General features: G+C 45.7%; 1 protein-coding gene across 1 annotated transcript; it reads right to left on the bottom strand.

The window, feature by feature from the left end:
* Nucleotides 1–3267: 3267 nt before the first annotated feature.
* On the bottom strand, nucleotides 3268–13020 carry LOC307265707 (protein unc-93 homolog A-like; the record flags this gene model as incomplete). Its single annotated transcript, XM_080047502.1, has 8 exons — nucleotides 12928–13020; nucleotides 12136–12317; nucleotides 10656–10885; nucleotides 5850–5975; nucleotides 5527–5738; nucleotides 4649–4784; nucleotides 4247–4378; nucleotides 3268–3539 (listed from the first exon to the last, which is right to left on the bottom strand). The coding sequence occupies exons 1-8, from the start codon at nucleotides 13015–13017 to the stop codon at nucleotides 3268–3270; spliced, it is 1380 nt and encodes a 459-aa protein (XP_079903628.1). The 5' UTR covers nucleotides 13018–13020.
* Between the last annotated feature and the right edge of the window lie 2583 nt (nucleotides 13021–15603).

Genomic DNA, 15603 nt, shown 5'->3' with positions numbered 1-15603 from the left:
TTGCAAATCCAAATAATACAAATGTTTGCAGCTTTCATGCACTGAAAAAAGAAAATAGTTGAACCAACTTAATTGAATTACTTCAATTGGTAAATGATATGTTTGTTAATTAAGTTTATTTTCTTCAAGTAAAGAGTGTAAGTTAAACCAACACAATTGGTTAAGTCAGATCTACTTAATAAGTGGTATGGTTTCAAATCAACAGTATGCATTAATCCAATTTATAATAATGGCAGGACAAATTAAAATGTCCATATTTTCCAAAACATTTTTTTGTTGAGTTACCCTTAATTTAAAAAATAAAATGCTTCCTTGGAACATTATATTATGGTTTGAGGTCAAGTATTTTTAGTTTTAACTTTAATGTGAAATGTTGTGTTATCTTTGCTATACATAATGAAAAATACTTTTTTTACAATCAAAATTTTAAGTTGGCTTAAAAAAATAACGTTTTCAAATCTGATGTGTTTTTTTCATACTTTATTATATAAAAGTCTAAAAACCAACAAATCATTCGCACAACACATTTAATGCATAAAGTTGAAACATTTTACTTTTGAACTTTAAGGTTTCAACAAGTTAAACATTAAAAATTATTTTCACTAATAGGAACAACCCAAAGTCTACTCCAAGGTGCTGGAAAGGAGGGTTCGGCCGATAGTCGAACCTCAGATTGAAGAGGAACAATGCGGATTCCGTCTTGGCCGTGGAACAACGGACCAGCTCTTCACTCTCACAAGGATCCTAGAGGGAACTTGGGAGTTTGCTCATCCAGTCTACATGTGTTTTGTAGATCTGGAGAAGGCTTATGACCGGGTTCCCCGGGAGATACTGTGGGGGGTGCTGCGGGAGTATGGGGTGAGGGGGTCCCTTCTCAGGGCCATCCAATCTCTGTACGCTCAAAGCGAGAGCTGTGTACGGGTTCTCGGTAGTAAGTCGGACCCGTTTCCGGTGGGGGTTGGCCTCCGCCAGGGCTGCGCTTTATCACCAATCCTGTTTGTGATATTCATGGACAGGATATCAAGGCGTAGTCGTGGTGGGGAGGGGTTGCAGTTTGGTGGGCTGAGGAGCTCATCTCTGCTGTTTGCGGATGATGTGGTTCTGATGGCATCATCGGCCTGTGACCTTCAGCTCTCATTGGATCGGTTCGCAGCCGAGTGTGAAGCGGTTGGGATGAGGATCAGCACCTCTAAATCTGAGGCCATGGTGCTCAGCCGTAGGGCTGGCCCGAATTATTCGAATATCCGAGCAAAAGTACCTCAAACTGCAACATATTTAGTCAGAAAATAATAATTATATACACAAGTTATACAACAATTGTAAAATGCACATTAGACGTTCATTTAATATATGATCAAATTATTTGAACTTTGACCTAGTTGGCCGCAACCGGTGATATCAGCTGTAGGCTACGTGATATTACCAGAGCGAGGCAAACTAAAAGCGGCACCAAGCGCAGTAGGGAGAGAGAGATGGAGGAAGAATAGAGTATGTGTTCCTCTTAACTCTATACCACAACATTAGCGCGATTTTGGAAGAAAAAGTAGCCTAATGCTTGGCGTAATGCTAACGTTAGCTTACCTTAGCTGTTTGTTTACGTTCCTAATGCAGCGCTGCTATCACCCATCATCAACAGTGACTTGCTTGCTTCATGGGAATATGCGGTCAATAATGGATATAATATGGACACAAAAGACTATCAATATTGGATCTTTGTATGGATTTATAAATCGCCAAAAAGATGCACGTTCCTGGATGAATTGATAAGCTCATGTACGGGTTACGATGGCGCAGAGGACAACTGATTTGGAAAGGAAAAACAGCTGTTTGCCTCCACGGGGAAAAAGTAAGGAACTCCGAATTTACTACCGTTCGAAAGTTATTAAAGCATCAACAAACTACGCAGCTTGCTGTCTTGGCTCACACTCGTTTTCAGTGAGTACATTGGCATTATTAATTTTGGTTTGATGGTGTGTTTTTTCTGGAACGAATATCCGAATATTCGCTCGGAAAAACCAACAAATACTCGAAGCCTGAAAAATGGCATTCGGGCCAGCCCTACTCAGCAGGAAACCGATGGATTGTCTACTACAGGTAGGGAATGAGTCCTTACCCCAAGTGAAGGAGTTCAAGTACCTCGGGGTCTTGTTTGCGAGTGAGGGAACAATGGAGCGTGAGATTGGTCGGAGAATCGGAGCAGCAGGGGCGGTTTTGCACTCGCTTTACCGCACTGTTGTGACGAAAAGAGAGCTGAGTCGTAAAGCTTTCGATCTACCGGTCGATCTTTTTTCCTACCTATGGTCATGAAGGCTGGGTAGTGACCGAAAGAACGAGATCGCGGGTACAAGCGGCCGAAATGGGCTTTCTCAGGAGGGTGGCTGGCGTCTCCCTTAGAGATAGGGTGAGAAGCTCAGTCATTCGTGAGGAACTCGGGGCAGAGCCGCTACTCCTTTGCGTTGAAAGGAGCCAGTTGAGGTGGTTCGGGCATCTGGTAAGGATGCCCCCAGGGCGCCTCCCTAGGGAGGTGTTCCAGGAGCGTCCAGCTGGAAGGAGGCCTCGGGGAAGACCCAGGACTAGGTGGAGAGATTATATCTCCACGCTGGCCTGGGAACGCCTCGGGATCCCCCAGTCAGAGCTGGTTGATGTGGCCCGGGAAAGAGAAGTTTGGGGTTCCCTGCTCAAGCTGCTGCCCCAGTGACCTGATTTCGGATAAGCGGTTGAAGATGATGATGATGATGATGAACAACCCCTTGAGATGAACCCATCTTGTTTTCAAGGGAATCCTTAAATCTCTGTGGGGAGGAGTCAAACAATGATATTTCATCCCTTAAAGTTCATAGTAGGCACCAATATATTATACAAATTTGCATATTATCATCACACAACTGTAATGCATAATACTGCTTAAAAAGTGAATAACAGATCTGGGGTAGTGAAATCTTTCCAATATAGACCCCCTTTTAACATAATTGGTTTGATCATTGGACATGTCCAGATACAGCAGCTCCTAAACACTGCTAAAGAAAGAATAAATTGAAGTTGATGAGATTAGCCCCCCAGAAAATAATGTAGTGTGACAAATGTTTTAATTTCTCTCAGATATCTTTCATCTGCACTGGTGCTTTGTTGTTCTTAGCTGTAACATTTAGTTTTTATTTGTGGGACTGTACCACAAAGGGAAATAGAGAGTTTAAAATATCTCCATCGTTTTCCTCACATATATTTATTGGTAATTTTTTCAGGCACCCTATTATGTAATTCAGTCTCTTAATTTGTGTTGTCAGCTATTCGACTGGTTCTCATTGGTCTTTCGTAGTCCCCCTCCTCAGCTGGCAATGTAGGACTCTTGTGTTCGTAGTATTCCACTATAGGGTAAGTGACGACCGTCAGCAGCAGAGCAGCCAGCAGGATGTACAGTTTATACTCAAGGCACAAGGAGTTGCTGTAGGCGAAGGTGATAGCGAATCCGAGTGATTCCCATATACGGTAACTGGCGAATGCTGCCTCTTTGTCCTGGGTGAAAAGGATGCCATATAGAGCTGTAGGAAGAGAAATTAATTATGTTAAACAGTAATTAATGATAAGTTGTATTTTGTGTGATTATTAAGTAAAATCGGCTTAGATCAAAATGCTTTTAATTGGTTCCTTAATTATCTCTCTTGAGAGACTTTAATGTGTAAAGCTAGGAGGTGTTTGTTTGGAATCTTTAATAATTTCTAAAGGTGTCCCACAGGGGTCAGTATTAGGTCCAGTCCTTATTACTATCTATATCAATGATATTGTATCTGCTGTAAGTAGCTGTCAAGCTCAAATTACTCTTGTGCGGCTGATTCTGTAGGACTAGCTGTTAAAAATCTGTGAGTTTAATTTAATGTACTTAGAAATGCTCTTGCAAATCTTAAATTAGTTATCAATGAGAGCAAATCTTTTTTTTTTATCTGTATTTCTTTTTTTATTTAAATCTGTGGAAGATAAACAAATGTGATTGTCATGAGAACTGGCTGGTTTCGCCAGGCAAGCAGTGTCTAGCTAAGGCTTATTTTGTCATTAAGTGGTGAAAGTTTATAGATTGCAACGCTCCATCTATACCCCTCCCATTCGGAGAATGTACAATAGCTTTGCTGACATTCAAGGAAAGATAGATAATTCTCCAATGCCTCAACTCTTTCCACAATATCAAGTGATGATTTTGATGCATATCAGAGTAACAATGCTTTTCACCAGAGGGTTGCTGACAGTTTCTTACCATTTGTCTGAGTTTGCCAGATAGCATCTGCCATCCCCCACAGAGCAGGAAACACAAAGAAGACCGGCAGCTGGTCCGGATGAGGCCTCCAGAAAAAGAGTGCGATGATACAGGAAAGGTTGGACAGTGCAGCTGCAAACGGACAGGTATGCAAATCAAATGAACATCAGCAATTCCAGGTCTTTCTATTAACTGTATAATGAAAATGTCTCAAATTCAATAACCAAAATGTTGGAGGGTGATGACATTTTCCTAATTTTGTCAGGAAATATTTTCACAGAAAGTGTTGCTAACTTGAAGTTAAAAACAATTTCTCAAAAATCTGCAGTGTGCATTCCTTTTTTAATAGAACATTATTATACATTTAGTATGCTGTATCTGTTTCTATAAAAGAGATTTTACCCAGGGCGAAGAGTTTGGTTCTCCCGGTGTGTCGAGCAAGTCTCCCAAAGAGGATGGAGCAAAGGGAATTAGAGGCTCCAAAACACATCATCCCAAAGCCAACGTAATGGATCCCCAAAGCACATGTCACGTAGTTCTGCAAAGAAACAACAAAGAAAATGAATTATATATCTAATATATTGAAGATAAATTAATACCTCATCAGTAGCAGCCTCGAGGGGAGTGAGGAACCGGTGATAAATTGGGGAAATTTCAACACCCTTTGCAGTGCTTTCCGGTCAAAGACAGAGAAGTTGCCACACCATACTGTGACATATTTGGTAAGGATGCTCTCGGTAGAAATTCACCAGAATCTGAGGAGACAGATAGACTTTCTTAAGTCTCCTCAGGAAGAAGAGATGCTGGTGAGCCTTCGTGATCAAAGTAGAGGTGTTGAGGGTCCAAGAGTGGTCCTTGGAGATGTGGACACCCAGAAACTTGCTGGTGACTCTCTCAAGTTTTGTCCCATTAGTCCAGATGGGCGTGTGTGCCACCTTTGGATTTCCTGTGGTCCACACTTTGGTCTTCATGTGTTGAGAGCCAGGTTGTTGTCAGCACACCACGCTGTTAGATACTGTAGGTGGCTAATCGTTGTTACAGATGAGACTAATTGTCATTGTGTCGTCTGCAAACATAACTAGCGTGTTTGAACCATGTACAATGCAGTCGAAGGGGAAGAGGAATTGCTAACCCCTCCTGTTCTGAGAATTTACAGAAGGTACGGTGGCCTTCAAGGACAAGAAGATAGTTTCTACAAATGGCATATATTCCATTTCTGTATTTCTTTTCGGACTTTTACAAAAATATGCTGAATCTTATCTCTTTGGTTATCTGCTCACCTTGGTGTACTCCCCAGAGAGGAAGCTCTGCTCAAGGCCGCTGTACATAGTGAGAGGGATGAGGGTCACCAGCCTCCAGTCCTTCAACAGTCTGAATGTGGCCAGGAAGGTGTGGCAGAACGGTTCCCTGTTCCCACGGAACTCGCTGGCCTGTTCTCGGTCGATGTTGTCCAGAAACACGGCCACGATGAGAATGGCTAGCAAACCCAAGCCTAAAGCACAGCAAAGAATGGACCACATTGGTTAAAAAGAACTCCACTGATATGGAAATTGTTTAATTATTTAGTCATTGCCTGTGATGCCAAAGTAAACACTGAGGTTACCGATGTAGCATCCGACCAGTGTCCACACCAGAGCCTCAGCCGGTCTGGTGATGGTGCTGTTGCTGCTGACACTTAGGCCACAATCAGCTGCTCCACATGTCTGCAGCTGCTCATCTGGGATGGAAGCTGCCAGGTAAAAGAAGCACAATACTTAGCTCTTTATAAAAAACTACTCTGAACCACAGATATAAAGAAAGACAGGTCCTGTAGTCAAATAGTAATAGGTTCATGCTGGAAGTGCTTTTTGTTTTTATTTATGTAGCTTCTGGGAAACATCACATTTGAAGACAAAAGGTTCTTAACAATATGACAAACACATTTTCTTAAATAATGTAAATGTTGTTGTCGGATGGAAAATGTATTCACTTTGTCATACGATGCACATTTAAAAGGAAAACAATTATATTAAAATAATAAAATATCTCATAAACAATTGACAGTCATAGCCAAGTTTGGAACCTCTTCTAAATACTTTCAATAGCCAGTTATAATTTAATCTGATTAAAGGCTGAGGCTGAAAACTATCAAAACCAATAAAAATGACATGCTTGTCGTGATCACAGCTGGCTGCTGTGCGTGTTCCTCCTCCTCCTCCTCCTTCTGCCACTCCCCCCTGTCTGTCTCCACACCTGGTTCTCATCACCAATCAACTCACCTACATCTACTCCTGGTTTCCCTGCTGTCGTCGCCAGATCGTTATCATTCCCTACAGTGGTAACTATTCACGCCTGGCTCCAGTTGATAGTACTCGCTCTTTCTTGTTTCTTGTGTAGTTTTTGTGATTCCTTCTTACTTGTGTTTTCCTCTGCCTGCAGTTACCCGGATCACTACCTCCAGTCTACCTACCTGCTGCACTACCCCTGGCTTCCCCATTCACCACCTGCTCCCCACCTCATTAAATAAACCTTTTTATTTAAATCCTACTTCGCCTCTGTCTGCTCTTGGGTCCAGCATCGTAACCGTAACAGAACGATCTGGCCAAAATGGACCCAGCGGACATGGACTTTATCCGCGGAGCTCTCGCCGCCCAAGGCTCTCGGGTTGCGGAGCACAGCAAAGCCCTCTGGGACGCTATGGAAGCCTTTAAGAATCTCGCTACTCGAGTTACTCAGTTGGGTGCGCAATTGGACTTACTGGCCTCCCACATCACAGCGCTTCCACTACCAGCGGCACCTCCGCCTGCTCCCACTCTCCCGTCACACCTGCCACGAGCTCGTGAGCCTTTCATTCCTGCGCCGGAGCGCTACGCTGGGGACATGGGTACGTGCAGAGCTTTTTTGATCCAGTGTTCCCTAGTTTTCAGTCAGCAGCCTCTCACCTACCCCACTGAAAACATTATGGGGTCACTTAAGGGTAATGCACTAGCGTGGGCTTCAGCATTATGGGACAGTGATTCCCCAGTTAATGACAATTTTGACCTTTTTGTAGCTGAAATGAGGAAGGTTTTTGATCACCCAGTTAAGGGGGGGGACGCCGCCAAGCGGCTTATTTCATTACGTCAGGGCTCCCGCAGTGTAGCTGAGTTCTCCGTCGAGTTCAGGACCTATGCAGCCAGGTCGGGCTGGAACGACAAGTCACTACGTGGGCTTTTTCTTTCCGGTCTCAGTGAGACAATCAAGGATGAGCTGGCTACTAGGGAGGAAGCGGACACTCTCGATGAAATGATTTCCCTCTCTATCCGGCTGGATAATCGCCTACGCGAGCGGCGTAGGGAGAAGACAGTCAGCTCCGTGCCCCCGGCATCCGCTGCTTCCCATTCTCCACACTTCCCTGAAACTGCCCTCTCTGCTCCCGTGACGCATGCTGTCACTGAAGAGGAACCTATGCAGCTGGGGCGCACACGTCTCACCCAGGCAGAGCGGCGTCATCGGATTAAGACCGGAGTGTGTCTGTACTGTGCGCTGCCCGGGCATCTCATCTCCACCTGTCCGTCACTGCCCGAGGGACAGGGCTCTGCCGTGAGACTCGGGGCCCTGCTGTGCCACGCCTCCTCCGTCCCCGTTCCTCACTGTTCTCGCTCACTGCTGGATGCTACTCTCCTGTCCCTCGGTCATCCCTTTCCTGTGTCAGCCCTGGTGGATTCTGGAGCGGAGGAGAACTTCATTGACGCCGGTTTCGCGTCTCAGGTTGGCATGAGTTTGGAACAATTACCCTCTCCCTTAACTGTTAACGCCTTAGATGACCGCCACCTGGCCCTTATTACTCACCGTACCAAGCCCCTTGAGTTAATTGTTTCTGGTAATCACCACGAGATTCTTCAATTTCATGTCATCCTGTCTCCTCTCACTCCCCTGGTGCTGGGTCACCCCTGGCTCAAGCGGCACAATCCCCAATTTGACTGGTCTTCTGGCAAGGTGGTGAGTTGGAGCACTTTTTGCCATTCCACCTGCTTACAATCTGCTCTGTCTCCAGCAGAGGGAGGTGTTCCATTGCCACAGGAACCCCCCGACCTCTCCTTGGTTCCCTCACATTATCATGACCTGGGAGAGGTCTTTAGTAAGTGTTGTGCGCTCACCCTGCCTCCTCATCGCTCCTATGACTGTGCCACTGATCTCCTCCCCGGCGCCCCTTTGCCCAGTAGTCACCTGTTTAACTTGTCCCGTCCTGAGAGGGAGGACATGGAGAAGGTCAGGGCAGTGATAGACTGGCCCATCCCTGATTCCCGCCAGAAACTGCAGCAGTTTCTGGGATTTGCCAATTTTTTCCGGAGGTTCATCTGTGACTACAGCAGGGTTGCAGCCCCTCTCACCCGTCTCACCTCTCCTGCCCTCCCATTTGCCTGGACGCCTGAGGCGGACGCTGCCTTCTCTGACCTTAAAAGGCTTTTCTCGTCTGCTCCCATCCTTATCCAACCGGACCCCTCCAGGCAGTTCATCGTGGAGGTTGATGCATCTGACACTGGGGTGGGGGCGGTCCTGTCCCAGCGCTCAGCTTCTGATGAGAAGATTCACCCCTGCGCTTTTTTCTCTCGCCGGCTGGTTCCTGCTGAGCGTAACTATGAGGTGGGTGACAGAGAACTGCTGGCTGTTAAACTAGCGTTGGAGGAATGGCAGTACTGGCTGGTGGGGGCAGAACAGCCGTTTGTGGTTTGGACCGACCACAAGAATTTGTCTCACATTCAGACGGCCAAGCGCCTAAATTCCCGTCAGGCCCAGTGGGCCTTGTTTTTTGGACGTTTCAGTTTCACCCTCATTTACCGGCCCGGGTCCCGCAACGTCAAGCCTGACGCCCTCTCTCGTCAATTCACCGCTGTGAACACACCGGTCCTCCCTGACACTATCCTCTCTCCTTCCTGCCTCAAGCTGGCCTGCACGGTTGATGCTCGGGCCTCTAATGGCCACACAGTTCGTCCCCACGTGCCTTTCAAGCACCCTGTGTCTCATCCCCAGCTGCCTGTCAAGCACCCTGTACTTCATCCCCAGTATTCCTTCCAGGAGCCTTTACCTAATCTTCATGTGCCCGTCCAGCGCCCTGTGCCTTATCCGCAGTATCCCGTCCAGAAGCCGGTGCCTCATCCCCTCTTGGAGCATAAACCATATTCTCCGATTCCCCTCTGGGGCACAGAGCCTCATCCCCAGGTGTCCGACGATTCCCCTGTGCCCGTGGGGCCCCCTGTGTATTCCCAGTTTCCCCTCTTTGACCCTGAGCCTCATCCCCAGGTGGTCAAGGACCAAGAGCCACATCTCCAGTTTCCTGTCTGGGATTCCAAGCCCTCGTTTCCAGTGACGGACCCTGAGCCTCAGCCCCACGTTCCCCTCTCTGAGCCTGAACCTCTTCCCCAGGTGGTCAAGGAGACCGGGTCCATCCAGATTGGCCTAGGCCGCCAAGAGGCGTCCATTGAGGAGGGGGTACTGTCGTGATCACAGCTGGCTGCTGTGCGTGTTCCTCCTCCTCCTCCTCCTTCTGCCACTCCCCCCTGTCTGTCTCCACACCTGGTTCTCATCACCAATCAACTCACCTACATCTACTCCTGGTTTCCCTGCTGTCGTCGCCAGATCGTTATCATTCCCTACAGTGGTAACTATTCACGCCTGGCTCCAGTTGATAGTACTCGCTCTTTCTTGTTTCTTGTGTAGTTTTTGTGATTCCTTCTTACTTGTGTTTTCCTCTGCCTGCAGTTACCCGGATCACTACCTCCAGTCTACCTACCTGCTGCACTACCCCTGGCTTCCCCATTCACCACCTGCTCCCCACCTCATTAAATAAACCTTTTTATTTAAATCCTACTTCGCCTCTGTCTGCTCTTGGGTCCAGCATCGTAACCGTAACAATGCTGCATATATGCTGCTTTCTAATTCTCTGAGCTGTGAGCAACCAGTCAGACCTTGGCCACTGATGGGTTGGTGTACCAGTGTCAGCAACTTTTAGCATATAAGATGCAGGCTGATGCGTCGGAGTGAGGGAAAACTAAAGACAGAACCAGATCCAGAACCAAACCTGTGAAAAACAACTCAGACTTTGTAGCTCAATGACTATTTAATATTCAAAGTCTAAATGTTTCAGCGTCTCTGACTTTTTAAAAACCTTGTGGCATACACATTTTCAGAACTCGTAACAATCTTTGCAGGTAACAGTGGAAATTTGGTTTTTGAGCATTTTGTTACCTCAGTCCTCCGCGCAGCAGACCTTGTTCGAATGCGACCTGTGGTCGTTCTCTGCATATCATTCCCCTCTCTACCCCATTTCATCTCTGTATCTCTGCACTATCATTGAAAAAGCAAAAAAAATAAAAATAAATCAGTACTAGTTTATATTATTGAACCGCTGGCTTTCTTTTACACAATTCGTTTTCAGTGGCCTTCCTACCTATAGTGGTGTCCTGTCCGAAGATGAGCGATGACATGAGGTTTCCCCACACAACAGAAGACTGGAAGATGGAAAAGAAGATGCCAAAGTATTGGTTGATGACATCAGAGACCTTCTTGCCATCCTTGGCGGCCTGCGAGTTACCTGAGATGGTCAGGTAGGTGCATTTGGCCGACCACAGAGGAGCGCCACCCAAACCTAGGATCACAGAGGTGGGAATGAGGGTGTACCTGTACGAGAGAGGGAGAGCATACAAGAAATCTCAACTTCTAAAGTACCTATGTACATAAACTAAACATTCCATAATAATTCTTGAGGCTGAGGGGGGATCAGCTGCAATTTCCCTGGTGAAGGACACTGAGGTAGTCAAACAACTCCACAGTGGCAAATCCCCGGAAGGCTAATGAGATCCGTCCAGAAATGCTTAAAGCTCTGGGTGTGGAGGGGGTTGGAAAGGAGGGTTTGACCGATAGTTGATCCTCGGATTAAAGAGGAACAATGCGGATTCTGAGGATCAGCACCTCTAAAGGCCAGGACACACCGGCCCGATAATCGCCGTCGTAGAGTCGGGAGGGCTCGGAGACACAAATCTGTTTGGTGTGTGCCGTGAAATCGGTCGACGTTGATGTCGTCGGGCTTCTTTTGGGCGGCGGACAGTCTTTCAGTTGGAGCAATTTGATTTGTGGAGGGCTAGCGAATCAGTGAAGCCCGGAAGTGAGGCGGGTAGCACAAACAGCTAACAACAGATAGCCATCGTTTTAATATGTTTGTTTGTTTCGTTCAGCGAGTACTCACATGCTTCAACCCTTGCTGACTGCTCGACACCATGCTCGACACTCTCTGCTAAAAATGGTACTCTTTATGGTCCATAAATATAAATACGTATTTCTATCTATGTTAATGGTCTAGAGAGCCGTCCCATCATTTCCGGCTTCCGTATTTTTTCGGGCCACAATACAGATTAGCGCCGCCTGCTGTTATGGAGCCATTACGTCCCGCGCAGAGCGTACGGAAAGGCAACAGTCGGTTTGGTGTGTTCTTTGCACTTTTTCGGCCGCGACGGGAAGACTGCAGCTCCCTGAATCGGCAGTCACCATTTTCGGGTAGTCGGACTGGTGTGTCCTGGCCTTAATTCTGAGGCCATGGTTCTCAGCAGGAGATAGATGGATTGTCTACTCCAGGTAGGGAATGAGTTCAAGTACCTTGTGAGATTGGCCAGAGTATCAGAGCAGCGGGGGCAGTTTTGCATCACTCTATCACACTGACAAAAAGAAAGCTGCCCCTGGGACCCTACCCCGGATAAGCAGTTGATAATCATTCTTAGCACTATTCTGAGAGTTATTAAAGTAGGATTTTTCAATCTTTTGTCTTATTTTTTTTTAAGACCTGTGCATAGTTTTTTATTTTTTATAAAATGAAAAAAAGGCTGTATTAAAATCTGTTTTGGAAAAGTCTGTTCATTGACTGACTGTTCGATTACCATCCGGGGTAAAGGTTCCCAACAGAGTAGGCGACGTAGCAGGCCATGCTAACGACGATGCTCCATTTACAGCCCAGGTTCTTGATGATGATCGGTGGCAGAAACATGGAGGAGACGATGATGGAGGCGTAGATGACACTCAGAGACGCCACGCCCATCCCCTGCTCTGCATTCAGACTGCTCTACACACACACACACACACACACACACACACACACACACACACACACACACACACACACACACACACACACACACACACACACACACTCACACACAGGGACAGGGCGATGGGCCTCAGGGACTCACAGTTTCATATTTTGTTAAGAATACTTCACTCCATTGATTCAAAGTACATCTTCAAATTGCATCATAATTCAAACATAGGCAAAGTTCTCCTTTTGGCCTAACATGGCCTCAGACAAACCCACATGCCGGTCTCGATTTCATTTAGTTAATAATGTCCTATTTCGCTTTGGAGAACATTGATTTTATTTTCAAAAACACACAGAGACACTTTGTACTTAAACACCAAAACAAAAACTGTTGGTTCTACTCACAGCCATTCACAGGGCCGGAATGTTAACCCCCCCCACCCCCCCACCCCCACTCTCACACTATGGCCTAATACTCATCGTATAGACAGTGCTTGTGAGCACTGTCTTTTTCTAAATCAAACAAATTACATGCTGTGTCTTGCCTTAAATCCACATGATACAAAATACTACATTTTAGTCTCTGAATGGCTAAAAAATTGTAACTCTTTTACATAATTACAACTCTTCTACCTACCTGTAAACTCTGCAGACCTCCATATGCCGTGAACAGAGACAGAAAGCCGACAGAGAGCACCAACACGTTCTTGAAGTTACGGCTGATCATAGCTGCTTCTCCAAAAAAATAAATAGGAAAAGGGCAACAAACAAAAAAACAAAAATTAGAAATAAGAAAAAAATCAAGCTTGTTTGAGGATTAATAACTTCCCCAACAGCTGCACAGCTCCAGAGTAACTTCAGCTGGAGTGCTCATGCTGTAAATAGCCCAGGCTTAAGGCCAACCCTCTCACTTTCACAACACACACACACACACACACACATACAAACACACACACAAACACAGCACCATGGGGCGGGCCACATTGACCAGCTCTGACTGGGGGATCCCGAGGCGTTCCTTGGCCAGTGTGGAGACATAATCTCTCCACCTTGTCCTGGGTCTTTCCCTATGCCTCCTTCCAGCTGGACGCTCCTGAAACACCTAGGGAGTCGCCCAGGGGGGCATCCTTACCAGATGCCCGAACCACCTCAACTGGCCACTTTTGACGCAAAAGAGAAGCGGCTCTGCCATGCGTTCCCCATGAATGACTGAGCTTCTCACCCAATGTCTAAGGTAGACAGCCACCCTCCTGCGATCTCGTTCTTTCGGTCATTACCCAGCCTTCATGACCATAGGTGAGGGTGGGAACGAAGATCGACCGGTAGATGGAAATCTTTGCCTTCCGACTCAGCTCTCCTTTCATCACAATGGTGCGCTTAAGCGAGTGCAAAACCGCCCCTGTTGCTCCGATTCTCCGGCCAATCTCACGCTTCATTGTTCCCTCACTCGCAAACAAGACCCCGAGATACTTGAACTCCTTCACTTGGGGTAAGGACTCATTCCCTAGAGACAATCCATCATTCTCGTGCTGAGAACCATGGCCTCAGAATGAGAGGTGCTGATCCTCATCCCAACTGCTTCACACTCAGCTGCGAACTGATCCAGTGCTGAAGATCACAGACCGATGGTGCCATCAGAACCACATCATCTGCAAACAGAAGCGATTAGCTCCTCAGCCCACCGAACTGCAACCCCTCCCCACCACGACTACGCCTTGATATCCTGTCCATGAATATCACAAACAGGATTGGTGATAAAGCTCAGCCCTGGCGGAGGCCAACCTCCACCGGAAATTAATCCGATTGACTACCGAGAACCCGGACACAGCTCTCTATTTGAGCGTACAGAGATAGGATGGCCCTGAGAAGGGAGCCCCTCAACCCATACTCCCTGAGCACCACCCACAGTATCTCCCGGTGAACCCGGTCATACGCCTTCTCCAGATCCACCAAACAGATGTAGACGAATGAGCATACTCCCAGGCCTCCTCCAGGATCAAGAGTGAAAGCTGGTCCGTTTTTCCACGGCCAGGAGGCAATCCGCATTGTTCCTCTTCAATCCTAGGTTTGACCCGGATTGAAGAGGAACATACAGGAATACATGTATTGTATTGCTATTTATTTTATCTTATTATCTTTACCTTGCTGTCCTTCACCTACCTCTGTTTGTCAAACTATTGTGTTTTTTACATTCAGCATTTTGGAAGTTGTTGGTATGATTGTGGATGTGGTAAACTGCAAATGAATTGCCCTTCTTGGGATCAATAAAGTTGTTTAATCTAATGTAATCTAATCTATTTGCATGAGCATCGTTTGACTTGCCCTTTAGTCCACTTAGTATAGACCTGATATGAAATTGAAAATACTTTAGAAATTGATGAAATAAATGAGCAGTGTGATGTCAGTGTTGGGTTGTTGTTTTGTTAGATAACTATTTTATAGATTTCTTATAAACTTCTCCACCCTGTTGATAAGAAACAGTTCCGTGTGGCTGCTTATGCCCATTTGTTCAAGCACAAATTTAAAATATGAGCCACTTTTAAACTTCCACTCTTCAACATCTCAAGGGCAGATGTATTTTCTTTAATTCCTTCTATAGACCCCAAACTTGTGATTTCCTCCTCGTTTTTAATCAAATGTATCTATCTAAATTTGGATCAATTGAAAAATACATCGTCACAAAGATGAAAAACAGCTGTTGTTCCAAGCTCATGAGAAGTTTTAACTATTTTGTTGTTGTTGTGTTGAATGGACAATTGCCCTCTCCTTGGACTAATGGCTCAGTTCATTTACTTAATAAGGATTTGTACGTCCTGACATTTGAAGGATCCGTCCAAAAAAATAAACAATACATAATATGGCCTTATCTAAAGAAGTATTCCTGGTCCAAATGCATCTTACTCTGATTTTTATTGAAGTACATTTGGCCAACAGAGGGAGTCAGAGTCCACAAATAATGGTTTTAAACTTGAACAGGTTCAGTAAAAGTTCTGTTGTTTTACCCGTTAAGTGAAACTCTTATCAATAGAATTGCAAGTATGACAGTCTGTGTTATGATAAAAAAAAAGAATCAACCCATTTCCTCATGTAAGTATAGGCTTTATTTTGCTGATACTATTTCCTCACTTGCCATTAAATCTTTAATCGCAGGGCTTTTACTTCTAAAGGAAGATTTCTTTATTTACATTGTTTTATTGCTTCTTTAACTCCAGAAAGGGGTGAACAGACGTCTCCCACCACTACCAAATGTAAAATAATATAAATAACATGAGCAAACTGATAACTTAAAAACCATATGAAGCCAAAACCTTTA

Source organism: Ammodytes marinus, assembly GCF_949987685.1.
Source record: "Ammodytes marinus genome assembly, chromosome: 19".
NCBI lineage: Eukaryota > Metazoa > Chordata > Actinopteri > Uranoscopiformes > Ammodytidae > Ammodytes > Ammodytes marinus.
Note: the sequence above shows the minus strand (reverse complement) of the source record. Positions and strands in the feature narration are given on the sequence as shown.